The sequence below is a fragment of the Chiloscyllium plagiosum genome, unplaced genomic scaffold (genome assembly GCF_037043375.1).
Source record: "Chiloscyllium plagiosum isolate Xiang-an unplaced genomic scaffold, Cpla_swu_hap1 HiC_scaffold_21, whole genome shotgun sequence".
Taxonomy (NCBI): domain Eukaryota; kingdom Metazoa; phylum Chordata; class Chondrichthyes; order Orectolobiformes; family Hemiscylliidae; genus Chiloscyllium; species Chiloscyllium plagiosum.
In genome coordinates, this window is record NW_028270159.1 from 32,864,544 (window position 1) to 32,890,040 (window position 25,497).

At 43.1% G+C, this 25,497-nt stretch overlaps 1 protein-coding gene across 8 annotated transcripts in view; it reads left to right on the top strand.

Annotated features, from left to right (window-relative positions):
- Positions 1-25,497, top strand: part of akna (AT-hook transcription factor) — a 202,294-nt gene that overhangs the window by 145,497 nt on the left and 31,300 nt on the right. For 7 of the 8 annotated variants that reach the window (XM_043720009.2, XM_043720006.2, XM_087998483.1 and 4 more), the window contains 9 exons: positions 101-344; positions 2,544-2,695; positions 6,524-6,709; positions 7,160-7,418; positions 16,504-16,607; positions 17,398-17,642; positions 18,912-19,062; positions 23,583-23,735; positions 24,893-25,005. In XM_043720009.2, the coding sequence (XP_043575944.2) occupies positions 101-344; positions 2,544-2,695; positions 6,524-6,709; positions 7,160-7,418; positions 16,504-16,607; positions 17,398-17,642; positions 18,912-19,062; positions 23,583-23,735; positions 24,893-25,005 (1,607 nt within the window). The remainder of the gene's footprint in view (positions 1-100; positions 345-2,543; positions 2,696-6,523; positions 6,710-7,159; positions 7,419-16,503; positions 16,608-17,397; positions 17,643-18,911; positions 19,063-23,582; positions 23,736-24,892; positions 25,006-25,497) is intronic. The other variant, XM_087998487.1, reaches the window with a different exon arrangement.

Genomic DNA, 25,497 nt, shown 5'->3' on the forward strand with positions numbered 1-25,497 from the left:
AGAACTTCTGTTGCAAAAATGGTTCTCAAATTAATGCTGAAGGCAAGCATTTCAAAGTGTAATATTCAATCAATTGTGGAACATATACTTTGCTTCCTAGGGAAGTGGAAGGCAACATTTTTCGGCTTGGAATGCACTTGGAGGATCTGAATGAACAGATTGGCCAGCATCCAGAGAACCACTCCTTGAACAACCATCGATCTGATATGCCCCTAACATCCAGCTCATGGGTAACACCCATCCCTGCACTCCAGACTCCAATACCAACCCCGTTATCGATGGCTCAGACTCCAACACCAACCCAGCACAGGGCCGCAGACATGGTCCAGAATCCCAAACCTGAGGTAAGATTCATATCATTACCTTAATGAGGTGAGGTGTTTGGCTTGTATTTCCATATTGAGTTGAAAGACTTTTATTCATTCCTTTCCACATAATGAACATCGAAGACTCTTGGCACAGCTCAAATTGCAATTAGTTATGCTCCCCTTGTCTGAATCTCAAGTTGGAAGCATGTTCCTCAATGCAGTGTATTTCCATCCCTCTGCCCCTAGCTATCAATGACATTACTTTGAATTGTATCGCACCTTCAACATAGAAAAGCAACCCAACACACAGGATAAGGAAAAGAAAATGAACACAGGGCCAAAGAAAGATATCAAGAAAGGTACCTAATGAAAGAGATGGAGTTCAGAGAGGGCCTTGAAGAAGGAGAGAGAGCTGAACAAGAGGAGATGTTTTGGGAAGAAATTATGGAGTGTAGGGAATCTAAGTTCCCAGTGGTCAGAGGAATGGAGGGGAGAATGTGCAGCGAACTAAAGTTTGACAATGTAGAATTAGTGGGCAGTTTTCTGTTGGGTAATGTTATTGGGAAAGAGAGACTCCAGCAGCATCGAAATGCAAGGATATGGAGTTTAATTCTGAGTTTGTGAGACCAGAAGCAAATTACAGCTAATTAACAGTAGGCTGATGGTCACATGGTTTTTTTGGAGCAGACTAGGAGTTAAGTATCATTTTTCCATGAACTGAAGTCAAAAGATGCCGGAGGATCTCCAACTATCCAGGTTTATTTGGCTGTGTTTTTTTAATCTATATTGTTGAGGATGATGTGAATACTCCTGAAGAAAGGTGAAATATCCAATATTTTGGAGCTATAATGTTATTTGAAAATGTTTAGCTCACTCTATTTCATTCATTGTTAACTATGCTGCCCGTTCCAGAACAAAATTAGACGGTAGTGGGACAGCGAAGAAGGTTACCTCTGAGTACAACGGGATCTTGATCACATGGTCCAATGGGCTGAGGAGTGGCAGATGGAGTTTAATTCAGATAAATGCGAGGTGCTGCATTTTGGAAAAGCAAATCTTAGCAGGACTTATACACTTAATGGTAAGGTCTTAGGGAGTGTTGCTGAACAAAGAGACCTTGGAGTGCAGGTTCATAATTCCTTGAAAGTAAAGTCCTGGGTAGATAGGATAGTGAAGAAGGCGTTTGGTATGCTTTCCTTTATTGGTCAGAGCATTGAGTACAGGAGTTGGGAGGTCATGCTGCAGCTGTACAGGACATTGGTTAGGCCACTTTTGGAATATTGCTTGCAATCCTGGTCTCCTTCCTATCGGCAGGATGTTGGGAAACTTGAAAGGCTTCAGAAAAGATTTTCAAGGATGTTGCCAGGGTTGGAGGATTTGAGCTACAGGGAGAGGCTGAATAGGCTGGGGCTGTTTTCCCTGGAACGTTAGAGGCTGATGGGTGACTTTATAAAGGTTTATAAAATCATGAGGGGCATGGATAGGATAAATAGACAAGGTCTTTTCCCTGGGGTGAGGGAGTCCAGAGCTAGAGGCATTAGGTTTAGGATGAGAGGGGCAAGATATAAAAGAGATCTAAGGGCAACCTTTTCACACAAAGGGTGGAATGAGTATGGAATGAACTGCCAGAGGTTGGTACAATTACAGCATTTAAAAGACTATCTGGATGTGTATATGAATAGGAAGGGTTTAGAGAGATATGAGCCAAATGGTGGCAAATGGGACAAGATTAATTTGGGAAATCTGGCTGGTATGGACGAGTTGGATAGAAGAGTCTGTTTCCGTGCTGTACATCTCTATCACTCTAATATAGCTTCCTCTGAGGAGATCTGTTCCAAAGGATTTGATATGTTAGTCTGCTGAACATTAAACAAAGATCTCATTTGCATTCTCAGCTACATTCCAGGCACTAATTAAACAAAAACAGAGACTTTCTCATTGACCTATTCCTTTATTCCTAAATCTATGGCTCATTTGCTCATTCGTCTTACCGTATGTGTGACACTGTTCTGCACAAACTAGTTGCAGTTTTGCCAACACTACATTTCCAGAAGTACTTCATGTTGTGATGCCTTGGGAAATGTTCTTCAAGTGTGATAAATGCTCTGTAATTGTCTTTCCTATGGATTTTCTTAGCTGTTTTAAGATCCATTATATCACTGTCCAAAATCATCTAAACAACATGCTGTGTTGAATTGAGGAGTTTCAAGACTAATCTTCTTCTGTATTCTGCAGAGCGTAGTTCCAAGTGCAGCACTCCAACATGGAATGGTGGATGTGGAGGTGAGCTCCGTGAGTGGAGAAAGTGAGGGCGGAGATGCCATTCCTGAAAGCCTGAAGCACAAGACAATGCAACTGAAGGATAATTTTGACCAACTGTTGGAGCAGTGAGTGCAGTTAAGATTATCTCGTTTCATTGCTTGATTAGTCTCTCCTTCCAGGTCATGTCAATGTTCCAAATCATGGAACATCACACTGTCGACCCTCAGGAAATTCCAGCTAAGAATTCATGTCTCAACTGCATCCCTTTCTTCATAATGTAGTGATCAATCCTGGTGCAAACTCATATGCATCAAACGATTTATCCTTCTCATGTTAGTCAACCAACTGGCACAGCTCTGCTCCGGGTTTCAAGGACGTTCTGCTCCCAATGTCTGAGGGCTCTTGTGGAGCAATGCTAGTATCCCTGAGCAAAGGAAGCAGACATTTCCTGATCATAATACATTCGAATATCGAATCTTTCTAGTTGGTTCAAGTCCCACATGTGTACCTACATCTCTGAGTAGCTCAATTAGAAAATATCTTCCCAGTTACCAGAGGAACTGACCAGCAAGAGCACAAGAGCATTTATATAACCTTAGATTGTCAACAACAGTTTGTTTGATATTTTGTTTTTCTGCTAAATAAATACCCAGAGATAATTCTCATCAAGCAGTTTCACAGTTCTCTAATGCTGGATTTTGAAGTATGTGAAGGAGAGCTTATCGAAGAAATGAATACTAAAACCATGCTGATTTCTCATGACTTATTTCTTATTGTTTTGCTTGTATTTCTTTTTCAATAATTGTCAGTCTTTCAGATCAGAAGACTCCTAATTTGCATATTAGCAGAAAATACAGATTCACAGAATCTTATTTTGTGGAGTTACCAAGATCTGAATCCTACCAGATGTCGGCTAAGTGTCATTTTGTCATGTTTCGTGGACAGTTCCTCTCTGCAAGGTCTAGCAAGTTTTCCTGGGCTATAGTCTGCATTAACTCAGGACCACACACATCTACGGCATCCGGCTGGTTCTGTGCTAGCCCAGTTCTCTCACGCACCAGAAACAGAAGTATTTACTGCTGCTGGGATATCCCAGAATTCCTAACAGTCACACCATATTTAAAAGCCCTTTGTGCACGTGGTCAAGTGGTTGGCAGCCCAGAGCTGCCTGGCATTGTTCGATACATTGGCTCCAAACAGGGCAGACAAAGAGAGACTGGCACCATGTTTCGTGGACAAAGACTTGGAGGTCCGGGGGGAATGTAGTGATACAGTGGAAAGCTGTCCTCTTTCACCTAGGACTGACAGAGGAGGCCACAGCACCATACCCTGCCAGCTTGATCTGAGGTGCCACTCAGGTCAGTGCAATGTCAACCATGCAGCAGTGCTGCGCGGAGGTCATTGAACCACCCTGTCTCCGCCAGGATAAGTGCCACCATCTCCTCTCTGCTACCTCACACTCACACTGACTGCACCCACCTCCCACCAAGACTCTACCACCCTCACTATTGCACACCGCTTCCTCCCTCACTCACTGTCATCCATCCCAACGTCTCATCCATCTGCCTGCATATGCACTGCCTACTCACTCACTCGGGATGCTTCACCCACTTTTCCCCGTCTGCACCTTCACTAACAGTGGGTTCATCCACTCCCATCTCACTCAGTTTCCTCTTTTCCTCTCATTCCAGGAGAGGACGTCCTATCAGAGGGCTGAAAGTGTCAGGATGAGGTAGGTGGGGGAGCTCCTTCCTGTCCCCCTATGAAGAGAGGATCTTGACCATCACTGGTCGGAACTAGGAAGGCTCCCATGGAGACACAGAAACATCAATGTCTTGGCAACTGAGTGAGAAGCCTTGTGCCATTCTGTGCCACTCTCCCATCACCCCACTGGGCATGTACTCCTAATTTTGGATTAGTGGTGCTGGAAGAGCACAGCAGTTCAGGCAGCATCCAAGGAGCTTCGAAATCGACGTTTCGGGCAAAAGCCCTTCATCAGGAAAGACTTTTGCCCGAAACGTCGATTTCGAAGCTCCTTGGATGCTGCCTGAACTGCTGTGCTCTTCCAGCACCACTAATCCAGAATCTCGTTTCCAGCATCTGCAGTCATTGTTTTTACCTCGTGTATTCCTAATGGGCTACTTGTTCATGACACATTTTCTCCTGTTAGTATGAGTGGCATTTCCACAGTCTCCAGTGGAGAGGGTGGCACTGCTAGACATGGTTTCCTCCATGCCTGAGGAAGGAGGTATGGATATCTCTGGGAGCCAAGACTGCCTCCTGCATTCACACCTCAACCCCCCCCCCCCAGCAGCCTAGAAGGGGACACCTCGAGGTATAAGGTACTGAGATTAGAGTCGGGCACATGCTGGTGTCTGCAGCTGGCAGAGGACTGGCATTGACCAGCAACCTGCTCCAGCCCAGACAGGAGAGGACTGCTGTGGTGTCAGCCATTAGTGAGTATATATGAATTCTCCACACGTTGACCCAGGAGCAGCAGGCACCTTCGTGGGGGAGTGCATTGACCACCTGGCACAACGGCTGCAACGGGGCAGTTGGGACCCTGTTGCCTCAGCCCTGCATTCAGTGTCTGCCGTGGAGAGCCAGTTCCACCTGGTCTCAGGGACTGCCAGAATACAGACGGACCTATATTCCATTGCTCTAGCACCAGCAGCAAGGCAACAACGTGACAGTGGACCTTGAGCTCATTCCAGCTGGCCCTTCCTCATAAGGAGACAGGGCATCGAGCCAGAGGGGGAACCACATTCAGCTCTGCCTATGGTCAAAGGTACATGGGGGCCAGGACCTGGGCTGCACCCAGGCGGTTAATGCCAAGGGTTCATTTGGTACATAGTGCTGGTAGGTATCACCATTTCAACAGTGTTATATTGCCTCAAATTGAAGCCCCTTCCCTCTCAGAACAAAATACTTCCCTGCCCACTCAGTTGTGCTCACAGCCATTATCATCTCCATTTCAAGCGTGTTATTTCCAACATGGTGGGATGACAGCACTCTTTTCGGTGAATCTCAGGTTCAGCCTTTTACTCTTGGTGACACCTCAAATGTACATATTTCCTGCTTGGCTGCCCTCCCCATTAACTCCTTAGGCTCTGAACTTGCCCAAATCCCCACCCAACCCACCGATCTAAACCTTCATCTTCCCACTTTAACTCCCACCTCCCCCCCGCCCCCCCCCACCCAGGCCCAGGTGTATCGAATGTAGATGTGCCCCCATACACTGCTAATCAGTCCAGGAACCTTACCACATCTTCTGCTGTATTACCCAAAGGGGAAGAATTTAAGTGAGAATATATTTGAAGAAAATAATTAGAATTTTTCATTTTGCCTAATATTTTCAATATATTGATTGGATAATTTTTAAAATATTATGTTAGAGATTGGTATTCTTGAAGTATCTTTACCATTCTAAGCCACTAAAAGTAGTGACCTGACGAGTCGCTGTAGTATGTTGTGGAGATTGTAGGTACAGATGCTGGTTGTAATTTTCTATGTATGTTTGTTCATGTAATATATAACACAGATGGACATGTTCTGTAAAGTCAGATATTTTGAAGGTGACTTGTACCACCATTGTTTACAAGACTGTAACATCACAGACTTCAGTCCATTGTCTGTCTGGTCTCTGGGAGAACTATTATTACTGCATTCTTACCAACACTTAGTCTATACTGACTCCATTACACAGAGTTTGACTGAAGGCGGGTACTCAGAAATTGTGATGTTGTGTCTTGTCTGGACTGGAATCTTTGCCGTAGCACAACAGATACCAAGTTACATAAGAAAACGGTCAACCCCTGGTGCTCAGATAAAATTCACTCACTTGTGCTTTCCTGCTGTTCAATGTTCTGAGCCTCTAAATTCAATTTGAGGCTTTGCAATTTTGTCCTCCCCACTTCTCCCCATAAACAAAGTGTTTGCTACCTGCTTTCCAGATATAAAAACGTCAAGGATTTACCTCTGTCGCTCGGTCTTGAGAGGACGAGGGGAATCCCTGAGACTCCTCAGTCACCTCCAACTGCACATGTTCAGGAGATTAGAATGATAGACCTAATCCAAGATGGAGGGATAAAGACTCCTAAAGACCATCTGGACAAATGCAGCAGTAAAACATCAGAACCGTGAGTAGGAGCCATTTTGAATAGGTTAATACCCACACTTTTTTATTCATAAATACTCTTACACACACCTGAATCACCCATAGTATTTCTTATCACCCGTTAACCACCCCAGCTAATCACCCATGATTTGAATGGAATAACTTATGTTTAAAACCCGTTCCAGTCAATGAAGACCATCATAGGTGAGGGAGAAGGATAGGGGGATAAATCAAAATGGAGTTGGAGGGGGGGAGATAAAGCACTCCAACCACCCCACCCCGTGGTATCCATCACCCTCTAAAGGCAGCGAAAGCAATTAGCCACTTCTTCACAACAACCATTTTCTTGGAATTTGATGCAACAACTATCCTGTTTAATACAGCTCCTTTAATATTGAGTGTTTTATATCTCATTGTTGTTGATTTTTCCTAAGCTTCAATCGGATAGTGATGTTTTCTTCATTTACAAAAGGAACAAAGCAATAAAATGGGAAACCACACTCGGTGATGCTTTTAAGGATGGCTATGGGCCAGTACTGGAACCAGAGGAGTTGTTACCCACAGAAACCAAAACCGGACTACGCAGCAGATCTCCCACCTCGAATGGAATGCCCCTTTCGGAAAAGAAGGACCTTTTGTCTCGAAAAGGTCTAAGTTATGTGGACGGAATTGCTTCTCCTGAGAACATCTCTCGCAAAGCTCTGCACCAAACCACATTAATCCCTCTGGAGGTAACTGCAACCACTTACAATGTGATGCGCCTCAAAGGTTTGGTTATTTGGGGAAGGGAGTATGGATTTGATACCAAATCTTCAGCCATTAGATATTTGTAGCACAGGGAAAATAAAACAGGTAACCATGGCCAGTCGAGAGTTAAAACATAAGAAACACGAGTCACCCGCCAAAACGTGAAAACACACAGCAGGGCTCTGAATAGAAAACAAACAGGCTTCCACTTCAGGTATAGGTGTTATCCAAACGCCATTTCCATATGGACCTGCGTTTTACATTTTCTATCAATGGCTGTTTCTGGCGACTGGGAAAGTCAGAGTTACTTGCCCAGCCTCAAAGCTGAGATTTAATGTTTGTTGCTACAAGGTAAAATAGCACAGTGCATGGGTCTGCAGAGATTCCTCAATGTCCAGACATTAAGTACCACGCATAGATGTGCACGTCATTAGTGACGTAAAACCGTTTTGAAAACCTCAGACTGTATTTCAATAAACACTTTCCTTTTATTTATTGACTGAGTTCCAAGCCAGCATCTTGTTTCTGGGTAATACTGGTTGCTCATTTGGTTTCACAAAGGGATACAGTTTACAGTGCTGATGGTTTTAGATTTTGCCTCCGTTTGCATGGTGCCCTCCAGTGGCCATTTTACATGAGCCCATCAGCAGCCACAATTGAAAATCAACCCAAACACTCAGGGGACGCTCTGCTCCACGTCCAACATTGCCATGTGCAGAAATTGCAATACACACTAAAGGAACAGTGTTACTGTCCATATCCCAGTATTGAGCTGGGAGCTGTTTGAAATTTCTATCACAGAGTAACTGCAAGGCAAACTCTGAAGTCTTCCACACCTCATGGGGAAACACTTAACATGAGAAAGGATCAAACTCTCTTTGAATTCTGCTTTGAATTAGATACTGAAAGTTGGAGAGCGGTGAATGGTTTTTGGCTGTGCATTTATTTTCTAATCAACCTGTTCAGAGTCATAGAGGTCCATAGCAAAGAGAAAGGCCCTTTGGCCCATCAAGTCTATGCCAGTCAAAACCAAGGACCTAATTATTCTCATCACATATTCCAGCACATGGTCATAGCTCTGTTCTGAGGCATTATGAAACACCTCTGGTGCAGGTAGGACTCGAACATTGGTTTCCTGGCTCAGAGATAGGGACACTACCACTGCAATATAAGATCCCTACTCTACATGATCTATATATTACCTTCCCTCACCATCAGTGGGTGGTTTAAGTCAGATAGTAATTTTAATCAGGTTGCGGAGACCGGTTTCAGTATGTGAGTGGCCAATATTTAGTTTTGATTTGGAAGAAATCTGAAATTCATCTGCACTCCCAATCTTGCACCCTTTTCCTCCACCAGCTTTTACTATGGGTCAGGAACACCTAGCATAATGCTCCTGCTGAGACCAAGTTAGTCATTTTGAAGTGGGGGGCTGAAAGCCATTTTGGTGTGGAGCTGCGGGCTTTTGGAAGTCCCTGAAAAGTACATGAGGTTTGATGATCACTTCAGGGCCTACTCCCACACGGGCCACAATTGTTTTAGGTCCAGCTGCATCAAGAAAGAGTTGATTCACACACTGGATCACTGGTGGGAGCAGGCTGAGAGGGCAAGGTGAATCCATCGATCTGTGCACAAGCAAGAGACTGGGAGTAAGGCAGAGAAGTGGCTCCTTAGAACCAACCCACTACCCTTGCTTTCAACCCCCTTGGACTGCCTCCCCTCACCCCTTTACCTTAGGGAGATGGTGCCACAATGGTACTGTCACTGCACTATGCATCCAGAGACTGTCTAATGCCCTGGCATGCAAGTTCAAATCTCACCATGGTGGCTGGTGGAATTTAAAGTCAATTAACTAATACATTGGGAATATGAAGCTAATGGCATTACTGGTGGCTGTGAGGAATATCATCAATTGTTGTAAAAAGCACTTCGCTGTTATCCTTTCCAGAAAGAAATCTGTTCCCCTTATCTAGTGTGGCCTATATGTGACCACAGACCTGCAGCAATGTTGTTAACCGTTGACTACTCTCTTAAAAAGCTAACAGTCAAGGGCAGTTAGGAATGAGCAGCAAATGCCAGCCTTGCCAGTGAGACCCACATTGCATGACATAAATAAAAATCCTTACTTCCCCTTCCCCTAAACAGCAGCTACCTTTTCCGTGGGTGATCCACTATCCTCGGAGTGCAGGAGCTGTTGTATCAGCAGCAAATATGGCCGCCACCTTAGCAATGCCAAGTTCTGGAGCTGCCAGTCATTGAAGGCCAACTCAGCAGCCCCAGCTTCGTCATTCCATCATTAATACGAGTCAAAATCAGACCGGCAACTAATCCACTGCCTGATTGCTAGGAAATCCAGTCAGCTTTCACATCCTGAATGAAGGTTTGCATGTTCATATTCATTTAGGGGAGGTTGGCTTTGCTGACTGGGCCCAAATTTATTGTCAATCTCTACTTGCCCTGGAAACAGCAGTAGAGAGCTGCCTTCCTGAATCACTGGGTTTGTTTGGTGAAGCTGCATGCACCATGATGTTAGAGAAGTTGGCAAAGATGCTAAGGTGACGAGAAGGAAGGGCAAAAAAAGCTGAGCATTGAGTATGTTCCAAAAAGGGATTGATGTCAAAAAGACAAAGTAAAGGACAGCCTACCTGAATGTATGAGCATTCTCAACAAGGTGGACAATATAAAGGCACTACCAGAGATATATAGGTATGATCTAATTGCCATTACAGAAGTATGCCTGCATGGTGATCAGGACTTGCAATGTTTCAAGGATATTTGTTGGTAAAGAAGGACAGGCAAAGAGAAAAAGGACGGGTTTGGTCTATTAGTAAGAGAGGATCTCCGATCAGAAGACGAATGTGTGGATACTAAACAAAAAAACCCAAAGAACTGTGGGTGCTGGAAATCGGAAACACCAACAGAAATTACTGGAAAAACTTAGCAGGTCTGGCAGCATCTATGGAGAGAAAGTAGAGTTAATGTTTCAGGTCCAGTGACCTTTCTTCAGACTGGACCTGAAACGTTAACTCTAATAAAACTAATGAAATATTGTGAAGATGTTACTGAAAAAATTAGTAAAATTGATAAAGGAGAGCTGATGGGTATGGTCTACTTAGATTTTCAGATGGTTCTCCCACAAGAGGCTAGTTAAAAAGATTAAAGCAGAAAGGATAGGAAGTAATGTACTGGCATTTAAGATTGCTATAGCAGACAAAACCAGGCGGAATAAATGGGTTAATCTCATGTTGGTCGGCTGTAACTTGTGAGGAGCCATATGGATCAGTGCTTGGGCCCCAGATGTTTACAATATATATTGGATCAAATGGAATATTTCCACATTTGCAGGTATGACATGGCTAAATGGGAATGTGTGTTTTGAGATAGATGTGAAACAGCTTCAGGAGGGTTTGGACAGAGGGAATGGGCAAGAACAAGGCAAGTGGAACAAAATGTGGAAGAATGTGAGGTTATCCAGTTTGGTCAGAGATACAGATGTGCAGTGCATTTCTTAAATGGTAAAAGGTTGGAGAGTGTAAAGATGTACAAAGGGTCATAGGTGTCCTTATTAATAAGTCACCGAAGGCAGACATGCATATACAGCAAGTTGTGTGGATGGGTAAGGGAATGTTAGCCTTTAATACAAGAGGATTTGATTACAGCAATAATGACAATGTGCAGAATTAACACATTGTGTTGGCCATGCACACAGAGAGGTCTACAAAATGGAACTCATACCACCCTTCAATGTTACCTGCATTAAACAAGATAGCTCCATTGGAGAAGATACCCTGACATCTTTAACAGAAATAGTTCATCAAGACGGAACTTGTCTACAACAATAGACATTCTATTTGACTTTGTGCTTGATAGAAGTCTGGTTATCATGGCTGAAGAACCAGATAATACAGCCTAAAATGATTCAACTATGTGGCAAAGATGGAATAACACACAGAAGCATAAGGAGTGCTATTGGTTACACTATAGCACAACACACAGAAGACAGTTGAAAATGTGTACATTGTCCACAATGATCCAACTTCCCTTTTGAGTCTGCATGCACTTCTCAAACCAACTTCATCAGAAGAGCTGGAGGAGATTGACTACGTCCAAGAGTACAATTGATCTAGAGATGAATGGCTGTCCAAACACTGGTCCAGGAACTAGTCAATCCAACCAATCCACCAACCAATCAAGGGCTAACCAGGAGATAACTTCATTGGGCCTCTCAGGCTCCTGGCAGAACCCAACAGGAGAAACAACCAAGTGAGGTCACTTGTATTAACATAAAAGAGCTGTTTAACACTATCAACATAGAGGACATCACAGATTTCATAGGAAAGGTGAAAATGTCAATGCTTTGTCTTCTAAAACAGCATGGTCAATGCCAGTGACAGAGAGGGCCATGTGAGTAGCAATCCTTCATTGGCATGACCGAGAGTACATTAGCTACCATAATGGGCAACTGAAGTAACAGAGCAGCTTTCTTCCATGATGGATATTCACAAGATTCAAGTTTCCCAGTTAATGTTGTCAGGCAACTACCTGAGTCAGATAAGATAATGGACCAAAATGGTCCTGTTGAAATAATGCACCAAAAGCAATATCTACAAAGAACAACATCCTCTGCAATGGATATCCCAGGAGTAAAAAATCCTTCAGCCTAGAAGTGATCCACAGATCAGAATCATGGTTAACAGTCCTCGAGCAAGAGATTGACCAAGCGACCATGTCTGAAGAGAGTGTATTCTGAGGGAGGTGTAACATGTCCGAACCACCTGCATTTATGAAGTCAGAGACGTGGGGGTGGAGTTGAGGTGGTAATGGTAAACATAATATAGTTGTAAACATTGTTGGATAAGGGTTAACCATGGGGGATGGGGGGACAGCTTTCAGGGAGATGGTGTATAAGGGATTCATGCAATAAGCATTCTTGTTATCTAACAAATATTTCGTGTAGATATTCTACAGTGGTATATCCTCCACTACTAATCACTCCAAAGCAAACAAATAGGAGAGTTGGTGACTGAACTATCTCAAAGAACTTGTTTCAGTAGGTTAGAATACAATAGACGACAAATTCCACAAGGTACCAGAACTGGTCATCAGGAAAAATATCACATGGAGCACTTGAATGATGACACACTCCAGCCTCTTTAGTATGTGCACCTCTATTATTCAGTCCCATAGCACATTATATTTTAGCTTGTTGTTGACACGAGAATAAATGTTACGCTGAGTGTCTTCAGAATAACCTGATCAAAATCTGCACTAACAATAACAATAATTTGATATGCATTTGCACCTCAGTGACTCATTAGCATTGCAGATTATATCTGCTTTAAAAATCACTAACTGGCTATTAACTGAACCATCTTTAGTTCAGCCTTGGCCTGATATTAATTCAGTGATGAAGTGTTTTATATACAGTCCCAATATTTAGTAAACCAGGTACTAGAGAGCTGAAAATATTATTATGCCTTAAATCCTCTTAGAAATTCTTATGATAGCCTTCTACTGAATCTACCAATGAATCAACATTATGAGTCAAAAATAAGACAATTTAAATACTGCAGTGGATTAGTTCCAAGAGGATTTCTGTCAGCAGATTTATGTATCGAGAGTCATTGCTGCCTGGGATTTACTGAAAGGAGTGTGAGTAATACAGAGCGGCGAACTCCAATTTCAATGTGTTTAATTGGTCAGTTCTTTTCATTTAGCATTTTAAAAATTAATTGTTTCAGTGATTCCCAGATGTCAGCAGCTTCCCATCTGCTGTGAGCTCTTGTAACTTCAGAAAGCTACACCAGATGGCAGCAGAGATGCTGCAGGCCCACTGCCTCAACCCTCTGATCCCATTGTGCGTCATCAGCATTTATTCGTGCTGACAATTTATCGCCTGTTGCAACAATACACCTGACTAAAGGTGTGAAGGTGAAGGAACAACAGCCTCTCTCTGTCTCCAGTGGAATTATTTTAAGCTGGTTCATTGCAATTTGTGTGATTTGTATGGGATAGCAAAAACATTTATAGGTGAGACAGTTGAATTTTCACAAGAAGTCCGAAGTTCTGACCAGCATGAATATGGGTTAGAAAGTGACATGAGAATTAACTTTAGACACCAGTCACAGATTTAAAAATTTGGAAGTTTCCAAAGATGATGCTTTTCACATTAAGCCCACTGATCTATACAGAGACGCCAGTCGAAAAGTGTGGCACTGGAAAAGCACAGCCGATCAGGTAGCATCTGAGGAGCAAGAGAATCGACATTTTGGACATAAGCCCTTCATCAGGAGAAATATGGGAAGAGGCTGAAGAGAAACATAAACGCTAGCATGGGCTGTTAGGGCTGAAAGGCCTGTTTCTGAGCCACACATCCTGCAAACTTCAGTGTAATAAGTGGTTTTGAGAAGGAGAAAGCAAAATGGAACAAAGTCACAATCATACTACCAGCATTACCCAGCAGTTTGGGAGCATCTGTGGAGAGAGAGTTAATGTTTTATGTCCAGTGATTATTGTTCAGAGCTAGTTGTAGCTAGGAAAAGGTTACTATGTGTGCTGGGGCAAGGAGGAAATGAGAAGGTGGAGATGGAGCCCAGAGAAAGAGAACAGCAGTTGGGTAGGAAAAGAAATGGGTAAAGAACAATTTAGGGGAACCAATAGCTGCTAATGGGGACCATTAGAGGTTGACAATGGGGCGTTTGTACTAGGAGCCCATGTGATGACAAGGCCTGATGTGTGGGTCTTGGGATAAGGACATGGACGAAAGTGCTCAAGTTCTAAAGTTACTAAACTTGATATTGAGTCCTGAAGGGTCGCCAAACGCCAGTTTGCGTTTTGTCTCCCCAGTGTAAAGGGAGGCAGTGGGTAGGAAATGACCAGATGAAATGAGATTAGTGACAGTCGTGGCTATCTTTGTTTTCATTTCTGCAACCGCTATAAACCCACCAATTCTCATAGTTACCATAACTGTATATATCCTGCTTCCTGTAAAGACTCTATTCCATTCTCCCAGTTCCTCTATCTCCGTCACATCTATTCTGATTATCCCAACTTCAACAAAGGGGCCTCTGAAATGTCCACCTTCTTCCTCAGCCGAGGATTCCTCACTACCATGGCTGACAGGGCCCTCGGCTGAGTCCAATCCAGCTCCGGCACTTCGGCCCTCACCCCCTCTCTTCCCTCCCACAATACTGGTAGGGTCACCCTTGTTTTCACCTACCATCCCACCTGCATCCACATCGAGTCAATCATTAACCACCATTTCCAGTGGGATCCACTACCAGACCCATATTCCCCTCCCCCTCCCTTGTCAGCCTTGTGCAGGGACCATTCACTCCAGAACACCTGGTCCACTTTTCCTCCACTTCCAACACCTCCCCCACAACCCTACGGCACCTTCCCCTGCAACCGCAGAAGGTGTACCACCTACCCATTTACTTCCTCTTCAGTATCCAAAGGCCCAAACACACCTTCCAGGTGAAGCACTACTTTACCTGCACTATGCTCAATCTAGTCTACTGCATTCACTGCTCACCTCTGCACTGGGGACACAAAGTGAAGACTGGGCAACCACTTTGCTATGTTCTGCTCACAACAATAACCCTTCTTGATGCCTGCCTTTTGAGTACACCACCATGTTCCTTGGCCACCATCTCTGTGCCCGGCTTGCTGCAAGTGCTCCAGCGCAAGCTGGAAGAACAGCGCCTCATTTTCCACTTGGGGACCCTGTAGCCTTCAGGACTCCTTATCAAGTTCAATAATTTTATGGCCTGAACACCTCCTTCCATGTCTGTCCCCAGTGCTCAGACAGCAGACCTTGTCATCACATGGACTACTGGCACAGACATCTCATTGTCAGCCTCTAATGGTCCCCATTAGCAGCTACTGATTCCCTCAGGCTGACCTTCACCCATTCCTTTGCCCAACTGCTGTTCTCTTTCTCTGTCTCCCGCCATTATTGACGACATCACCCCCCCCACCCCATTTTCAGCAAGTACACCAACCTTTTCCAAGGTACAATCAGTTCTGAAGAAGAGTCAACCGAAAACATCAACTCTGCTTTCTTTCCACAGATGCTACCAGACCTGCTGAGTTTCTCTGGCAATTTCTGTTTTTTTGTGAGAAACAAGAGTTATTGTTCGATGTGAGACAGAGCTGATCTAAAAGTGTGATTGGTTTTGTGAAAGTGATACTGGATAACAAACACTTATTTACCTTGAACACCTTTTACTGCAAGAAAACCTCTGACAGTGTTTACAGAAGCATAATCAGAATAAAGTGGTTGTCAAATAAGGAAGGTAATAATAGGGGGTGCGACGTAACTTAAAGTGCACTCAAAGAAATGAGATATGCAGTAAGGAAGGTTTTAAAGAGCTGATGGAATATGACTGTCTATACTGATAGAGTTCATCTATCGCCAAAATTTGTCTCAGATAACACATTTGTAAGTTTGACTTTGTAGCAATTAAGATGTTCCAATATTATATGAAGAATGGAGCTGTGTAAGTTTAGAATTTTTCAATGTAAAAATAATTGATTTCTGGGAAATGTCAGATTTTTTTCTCAATCACCTCTGATTTATTTGAAAAATATACTTTATTCATAAAAGTATCTTGTCACTGAGGCAGCTCGGTTCTGTACAGTAACATATGAAGGAACAAAACAAACATTAGAGTTTGAATCTATCCAGCAAACAAACCAAAGGCATTTCTTACTCATACAAGACTATATTTACATACATTTGAGGACCGGGAGGGTCCGATAACCTTAGATGTTGGTCTCTCCCCACTGCCTCATGGTAACAGATGCCTCAAGCTTTAGTGGGTCTGATACTGAAGCAAGGAATGCTGAGCGAGCTGGAAGGAACAGCTCCTGCCCTTAGATTCCACAGTCACGGGGAGACACGTGCTCTGCCAGGGTGCAGTCGGCTGCAGAGAAGGATCTCTTTCTCCCACTCCGAGTAAATGTCTGGGCAGCTTCTGTTGTTCTGAAAATGAACTCGACCTTGTAGGTAAATAAAGAGCCTTTTGCTGAGCGTGCAATATTGAAGGGGCTGTTCTGCTTTTCCAGGAACGCATTGTTTCTCCAGAGACTGACAGTGGGTTTGTGGGCTCTGACAGCAGCAGACTCACACCAGCCATTCAGACTCCAGAGCATCAACCCACTCAGAGCAGGTACAATACTGATTCCTCACTCAATGCAATGGTAATGTTGTATATTAATACTGTCATGTTCTATGTAGATGTCAGTCTGTTCTGAGCCTTTCATCTTTAACCCATAGTTATGTAGTGATACATTTTACAATATTTACATTTAGTATCAATACTAAATGTTGGGAAGTGTTTAGCACTGCTGCCTCACATCACCAGGAGCCCAGGTTTGGTTCCACCCTCGGGTGACTGTCTGTGTGGAGTTTGTACATTCTCCCTGTGTCTGTGTGGGTTTCCTCCGGTAGCTCTGGTTTCCTCCCACAGTCCAGAGATGTGCAGATTAGGTGGATTAGCCATGCTGAATTGCCCATAGTGTCCAGGGATGTGCAGGTTAGGTGGATTAGCCATGGGAAATGAAGGGTTATGGGATAGGAGTGGAATGTTCTTCACGGGGTCAGTATGGACTCGATGGGCCAAATGGCCTGCCTCTGGCCTGCAGGGATTCTACAATATGTTGCACTGTTCTTTGTTCGACTCAATTAGTGTAATGTCAGGCTATGAGGAGGGCTCCTAACAGCCTGCGAAAGAGCTGGTGTTGGTGCTGTTAATCTAGCAACAGCAGCGTGTAAATGTTGTTCATTATTGTGTGATCCTCCTAACTGGCTCGCGACTCCTGAGTCTTGTCCAAGAAGAATAACGAGAGGCCACTGCCCTTGATTTATTGCAATTCCCTAAGTTCACACACACAAGCTGAGTGTGACAGTTCCTTCTGAAAAGTAGTTAACTTTCGGTCTTTACTTTCCTCTGATCACAGACTTCAAAACCAAAGGGCGACTTCACTGAAATCGCCGCGTCAGGATGAAAAAGCTGCTCTGCGAAGGCAACAGTCTCAGGAAACCCAGCATCAAGATGCTGCTGAACGTGAGCGCTCTCCAACAGCACGACTGAATGATGTCATGAGGAAGGACAGTGTTCTACAAGCAGATGCTTCCCGTACTACCTCACCTCAGCAGTGGACAGGCAGCGTAATGAGTGAGTTTGAACAGGAGACCTTTGTTAGTAAGTAGAACTGTTTTAGAATTGTACCAAGGGCAGTTGACAAGGTTCCAGCTGTCAGTTGGGCTCGTAACCTTCACCAATTAGAAGGATGCAGCTTCTGACTTTTGTACTTTGACTCTTAGTGTGACTTTGATTGCACATTTGCTTCCAAAATTGAGATACTTGGTGACAGGAACAAAACAATAAGGGCCAGCAGCCCTACTCTACTTTGCATTAAAGACATCTGAAGTCTAGAATAAAAAGTACCTGTCAGCTCTCTTTTGAGGAAATAGTGTACAGTTTAGGGAATGGAAAGGTTATAGGGAGGCACATTAAAATAGCTGGGATCTGCAGTGAAGCAGTAATGACTTACTGTCCTGGCAAACTGTGTGCTCACTACTTCTAACAATCCCAAAAATCTCAACAACCAATTTAGCCTTTGACCACAGACACCAGGGGTCAAATCCAATCTAAATCCATGAAAATCTCTCATTTCCATATCTCTAACTGTCTCATATCTCAGTCTTTTTTTTATGCTGTCACAGGATAGGGCATGACTGGCAAGGCCTGTATTTGTTACTCATTCCTGATTGCCCTTGAACTGAGTAGTTTGCTCAGCCACATCAGAGGGCACTTAAAGAGTGAACCAGATTGCTGTGGGTCTGGCATCACATGTAGGCCAGATCAAGCAAGGATAGCAGAATTCCTTTCCTGAAGGACATTACTGAACCAGATGGGCTTTTAACAATAATTCACAATGGTTTTATGGTTGCCATTACTGAAACTAGCTGTTGTTCCAGTTTACTTTCCAATAATTGAAGCCAAATTCCACCACGGTGGGATTCGAACTCATGGACCCAGTACTTTAGCCTGACCCTCTGGACAAAGAGGCCAGTGATTTTGCCACTACACTATACTACCTCCTGTCTCTCCTAACTGTATTTCTGTCTCTTCCATAATTCCCCTAATTGAAATAACCTTAAGATGGTCTCAGTCAAATTCAGTGCAATGGGGTGTGTACAGCGGAAAATGGCCGAAGTTCATGGAAGTCAATGATCTTGTCCAGACAAAGCCTAATGATGACTGCCAGAGGAAGAAAATGATCCAATCTGGTTAAAAAAAGGATATTGTCACAATGAATCTGTTAAAGTGCATGGCTAGTGCAATAAGAGTACATTTGAAGCTGCATTTTCTCACATTTTTAAGCAATATTGCAATGGTCTTTTTTAATTGTCATTCCTTTGGAGAAATAAAGTGAGCCTGCAAAGCTGTGTCCTTACTTTATTTAAGGTCGCACAGAGTCTGAACCCGATGTTCAAAGTGGCCTCAGTGCCTATGCCAAGCAGAAACGTCATCGCTCATCTCTGAACTCATCACCATTAACTTTCCATCCGAAAGTCCATTACAGTTCCAGTCCTTTGAGTGTTCACTCAGCGAGAGAGTGAGTATTGATCAGAATCTATAAAGTATATAAGTAGGACTTCTGTGGAATTAAATGTAAGTCAATTAATAATCTCAAGTGCCCGCAGACACCCCTACACAGGCATAAACTCCAGCTTAAAATAACTAACATTCAATTTGGCATTTGGAATAGGATTGCAGTTTAATTAGTTGCTGCTTGGGTAACCTGTTGGTCCAGAAAATTACCTAAAAGGTATCAGTCCCCTGAAGTTAATTTGTGTATTGCAAAAACTTTGTGAATGAGTTAGAGTAATAGAGATCTACAGCATGGAAACAGGCCTTCAGTCCATCTCGTCCATGCCGATCAGATATCCTAAATTAATCTAGTCCCACCTGCCAGCATCTGGACCATATCCCCCCCAAACCCTTCCTGTTTATATACCCATCCAGATGTATTTTAAATATAATTGTACCAGCCTCCAACACCTCCTCTGGCGGTTCATTCCATGCCATGCATCACATTCTATGTGAAAAAGTTGTCCCTTAGGTCCCTTTTACATCTTTCCCCTCTCACCTTCAACCTATGCCCTCGAGTTCTGGACTGCCCTAGACCCAGTCTTTTTACCCTATTCATGCCCCTCATGATTTTATAAACCTCTATAAGGTCATCCCTCAGCATCCAATGCTCCAGGGAAAACAGCCCTAGCCTGTTCAGCCTCTCCCTATGGCTCAAATCTTCCAACCCGGGCAACATCCTTGTAAATCTTTTCTGAACCCTTTCAAGTTTCACAACATTCTTCCGATAGGAAGGAGACGAGAATTGTATGCCATATTCTAAACGTTGCCTAACCAATGTCCTGTACAGCCGCAACATGACCTCCCAACTTCTGTACCCAATACTCTGACCAATACAGGAAAGCATACCAAACGCTTTCTTCACTATCCTATCTACCTGCAACTTTACTTTCAAGGAACTATGGACCTGCACTCCAAGGTCTCTTTATTCAGCAACACTCCCTAGGACCATACCATTAAGTGTATAAGTCCTGGTCTGATTGGCCCATCTGATCAAGATCCCTTTGCAATCCGAGGTAACCTTCTTTGCAGTCCACTACACCTCCAATTTTGATGTCATCTGCAAACTTGCTAACTATACCTCTTATGCTCACATCCAATTCACTTAAGAAATGACAAAAAGTAGTGGACCCAGCACTGATCTTTGTGGTAATCCATTGGTCACAGGTCTCCAGTCTGAAAAGCAATCCACTACCCTCTGTCTTCTACCTTTTGAGCCAGTTCTGTATCCAAATGGCTAGCAAGATCGAACCTTGCTAAGCAGTCTTCCATAGGGAACCTTGTCGAGTGTCTTACTGTAGTCCATATAGATCACATCTCCTGCTCTGCCCTCATCAATCTTCTTTGTAATTTCTTCAAAAAGCTCAATCAAGTTCATGTGACATGATTTCCCATGCACAAAGCCATGCTGACTATCGCAAATCAGTCCTTGCCTTTCCAAATACATGTCCATTCTTTCCCTCAGGATTCCCTCCAACAACTTGCCCATCACCGACATCAGGCTCACAAGTGTATAGTTCCCTGGCTTTTCCTTCCCACTCTTCTTAAACAGTGGCACTTACATTAGCCAACCTCCAGTCATCCGGTGCCTCACCTGTGACAAATATCTCAGCAAGAGGCCCAGCAATCACTTCCCTAGCTTCTAGTGTACACCTGATCAGGCCCTGGGGATTTATCCACTTTTATGCGTTTCAAGACATCCAGCACTTCCTCCTCTGTAATATAGACATTTTTCAAGACGTCACAATCTATTTCCCTACATTCTATATCTTCCATTTTCTTTTCCACAGTAAACATTGATGAAAAATACTTGTTTAGTATCTCCCCCATCTCCACACAAAGGCCTCCTTGCTGATCTTTGAGGGGCCCTATGCTCTCCATAGTTACCCTTTTGTTCTTGATGTATTTGTAAAATCCCCTTGGATTCTCCTTAATTTTATTTGCCAAAGTTATCTCATGTCCCCTTTTTGCCCTCCTGATTTCCCTCTTAGCTATACTTCTACTGCCTCTTCTAAGGATTCACTCGATCTATCCTGTCTATACCTGACATATGCTTCCTTCTTTTTCTCAACCAAACCCTCAATTTCTTTAGTCATCCCACATTCCCTGTACCTACTAGCCTTGCCTTTCACCCTGACAGGAATATACTGTCTCTGGACTCTCGTTATCTCATTTCTGAAGGCTTCCCATTTTCCAGCCGTCTCTTCACCTGCGAACATCTGCCCCCAATCAGCTTTTGAAAGTTCTTGCCTCATACCATCAAAATTAGCCTGTTGCCAATTTAGAACTTTGACTTTTAGATCTAGTCTATCCTTTTTCCATTACTATTTTAAAATTAATTGAATTATGGCCACTGCTCCCCCACTGACACCTCAGTCACCTGCCCTGCCTTATTTCCCAAAAATAGGTAAAGTTTTGCACCTTCTCTAGTAGGTACATCCACATAGTCAAACAGAAAATTTTCTTGGACAGGTTTAACAAATTCCTCTCCATCTGAACCCTTAACACTATGGCAGTCCCAGGTCTATGTTTGGAAAGTCATAATCCCCTACCATAACCACCCTATTATTCTTACAGATAGCTGAGATCTCCTTACAAATTTGTTTGTCAATTTCCCTCTGACTATTAGGAGGTCTATAATACTATCTCAATAATGTGATCATCCCTTTCTTATTTCTCAGTTCAACCCAAATAACTTCCCTGGATGTACTTCCAGGAATATCCTCCCTCAGTACAGCTATAATGCAATTCCTTATCAAAAACGCCACTCCCCCTCCTCTCTTGCCTTCCTTTCTGTCCTTCCTGTAGCATTTATATCCTGGAACATTAAGCTGCCAGTCCTGCCCATCCCTGAGTCCTGTTTCCATAATTGCTATGATATCCCAGTCCCATGTTTCTAAACATGCCCTGAGTTCATCTCCCTTCCCTGTTAGGCCCCTTGCATTGAAATAAATGTAGGAGAAAGTGAGGACTGCAGATGCTGGAGATCAGAGCTGAAAAATGTGTTGCTGGAAAAGTGCAGCAGGTCAGGCAGCATCCAAGGAGCAGGAGAATCGATGTTTCGGACATAAGCCCTTCTTCAGGAAATAAATGTAGTTTAATTTGAGTCCTACCTTACTGTCTGCTTTGTCCCTGCCTGCCCTGACTGTTTGACTTGCTTCTGTTCTCAACTGTACCAGTCTCAGATTGATCTCTTTCCTCACCATCTCCCTGGGTCCCACCTCCTCCACCTTATTTGTTTAAATCCTCCCAAGCAGTTCTAGCAAATTTCCCTGCCAGTATATCAGTCCCCTTCCAATTTGGGTGCAATCCATCCTCCTTGTTCAGGTCACTTCTACCCAGAAGAGATTCCAATGATCCAAAAATGTGAATCCTTCTCCCATATACCAGCTCCTCAGCCATGCATTCATCTGCTCTATCCTCCTATTTCTACCCTCACTAGCTCGTGGCACTGGTAGAAATCCATATATTACGATTCTCAAAGACCTTTTTAAATTCCTGCTTAACTTTCTATATTCTCCCTTCAGAATTTCATTCTTTTCCCTTCCTATGTCATTGGTTCCAATGTGGACAATGACCTCCTGCTGGTCCCTCTCCCCCTTGAGAACATTCTGCACCCTCTCTGAGACATCCTTGATGCTGGCACCAGGGAGGCAACACAACATTCTGATTTTTCGCTGTTGGCCACAGAAACGTCTGTCTGTACTTCGGACTAGTCAATCTCCTAACACAATCGATCTCTTGCAACCAACATACCCCTCATTGCATTAGGGCCAGTCTCAATACCAGAAACTTGGCTGTTCGGGCTATGTTGCCCTGAGAATGCATCATCCCTTATATTTTCCAAAACAGCATACTTGTTTGAAATGGGGATAGCCACAGAAGAGTCCTGCACTATTTGCCTACCTCTCTTACCTCTCCTGGAGTTAACCCATCTATGTGACTGTATCAGCGACTTTTCCCCCTTCCTATAACTGCCATCATCACACCCCCTTACTCTTGTAAATTCCTCATTGCCTCTAACTGTCGCTCTATTCAATCTGATAGAATTCTCAACCAATGGCATTTATTGCAGATATAATCCTCAGTCACACATAAACTCTCTCTGAACTCCCACATCTGACAAGAAGAGCATATCACTCTACTAAAGACCATTTTTGCTTCTTCCAACCTGCAGACCCAGATAATAGCACCGCCTTATTGCTCTACAAAACACTGCTCCAGGTTAACTTAATACTTGTGGCTTATACTTTTAAGTTTAATCAAGAGTTATGGCTCAATAAAACATATAATCAAGAAAGCACCCACTCTACTCACGACTGCAGACTTACACTTAGGCTACAATTCAAAATTTTTACTTATCTTTTTCAGTGCTATGACCTCTCCCAAACAGGTTCCTCCAAGATCAGTTGTGAATTTTGTTAATTTTCAATTTGATGTTTTCTTTACATCTTTAACCTTTTGTATTTGATGTTATATTTTCAGTGAGGTGATTCAAGCTTTGCAAATGGAGGTCTCCCAACTCAGACAGCGTTTGGAGGAGACACTGCATAAGCCCCAAGGAGATTCTGAAAGGAATCTATCAACCAGACCTCAAGGCCGTATGGATAAGCAGCATTCCCCAAGGAAAGCGGCAAGGTACATTGCCTGTAATAGTGCTACAACAATCGAGATATTCTGTTTGTCATCTATATCCATTGCACCCTTTTTAAGGGAGGTGACAGAAATTGAGAAAAAAAAACTCCAATGAGATGTTAAACCTAGGAACCATCTACTCTCTAAGGTGAACATCAAAGAATCTGTGGGATTATTTTAAAAAAAAGCAGTCTTTTTACCCATTATCCTGGACGCAAATTATTTCTCATCTAATTCCACCAAAACATTCATAAACTCATTGCTGTTTCAAGCAACTGTGCTGTGAGCAATTTGACAGTCACATTTCACTTCAGAACTTCATTGGTTGTGGAGCACTTTGGTATGCCTGGAAGTTGTTTCCCCCCCCCCACTAAGTTGACTGAATTTCACCAGTCAAAGTGAGTCAGTTTTATTCAAATGTGTTTACTTCAGAAAACTTGCTTCCAAACTCTGTATTGCCATTAGTTTCTTCAACATTTTTGTGAAAGCAAGCCACATGGAGCAATGTTGGATTAGATGACAAAAAAAGACTGCAAAATGAGGAATATTTTAAGGAGTGTCTTAAAAGAGAAAATTGAGGTTGAGTCACAGGATTGTTTGAGCATAGGAGGTTGCTGTTGAGCCTATAAAATTTTCACTATCTCTCTGGACGAGCAATTCATTGAGTACCATCCTATGCCTAATCCCCATAGCCTTGCGTATTCATATGCAGATAATGATCCAATTCCCCCTTGAATGCCTCAATTGGACCTGCCTCCACCAAACTCTCAGGTGGTACATTCCAGATTTGAACCATTTACTTTGCAATAAATACCGTTCCTCATGTTGTCACAAATTACTTTTCAATTTATGCTCCCTGGTTCTTGAACCTTCCACTAATGAGATCAGCTTGTCCACATCTACCTTCATGGTTCGGAATACCTCCGTCAAATCTCCTCTCAGCCTTCTCCAAGGAAAAGAGCTTCAATTTCCCAACTATCCCCATGAGTCTCCCCTGAAAACATTCTCTTAGATCTTTTCAGCACTCTCCCTTTAATGTCCTCACATCCTTCCTGAAGTGTAGAATCTGGAATGCATACAATTTGAATAGCGTGCATGTTAGATCTCAAATTGCAAAGTAGTCTTTATTTTCAAGTACCATTCTCATTTTTCGTTGGAAGGAAACACACACAGGAGCATCAGGAAAAGATGGAGGGCCAGGCTTGGAACAAATCGTCAGCAAGTCATAGCAATTCCAAATTGTTCCCACAACACAAGTCGGACCTAGAAATAAGTAAGTAAGCACAAAATGTTTTTACAAGGCAATTGAATTGGCCAGTTCATTGTGATTACTGATTCCTGATTGTAATGTTTTCATGTTACAATTTTCACCTTTACACCAGCCACAGTCTATACATGTTATTCACCTGTATTGGGCAAATATGAGTGAACACTTACCTGCACCATCAGTGCCAAAATGCAACTTAATACTATGTTGCGCATTAATAAGCTTTATCCACTTTATTATCATACTTGCATTTAAATTGCTCTGTGGATCACTATGTGATTTTGTCTGTTTTATATTCTGACTCTCAATGAGTTTAATTAAATGAAGTTTGGTAGTTGCTCTGATTATAAAGTTAACACACCAACCATTGGATACACCTGATTGCAGCCAAATAGAGTGTTACTTAGGCTGGGGGGATGTCTCGCTTTCTGTAAAGGGAGACCCCTCTTGTGGCAAAACTCTGTTCACCTCATTGGGTCACGTTGGCACAGCTGATAT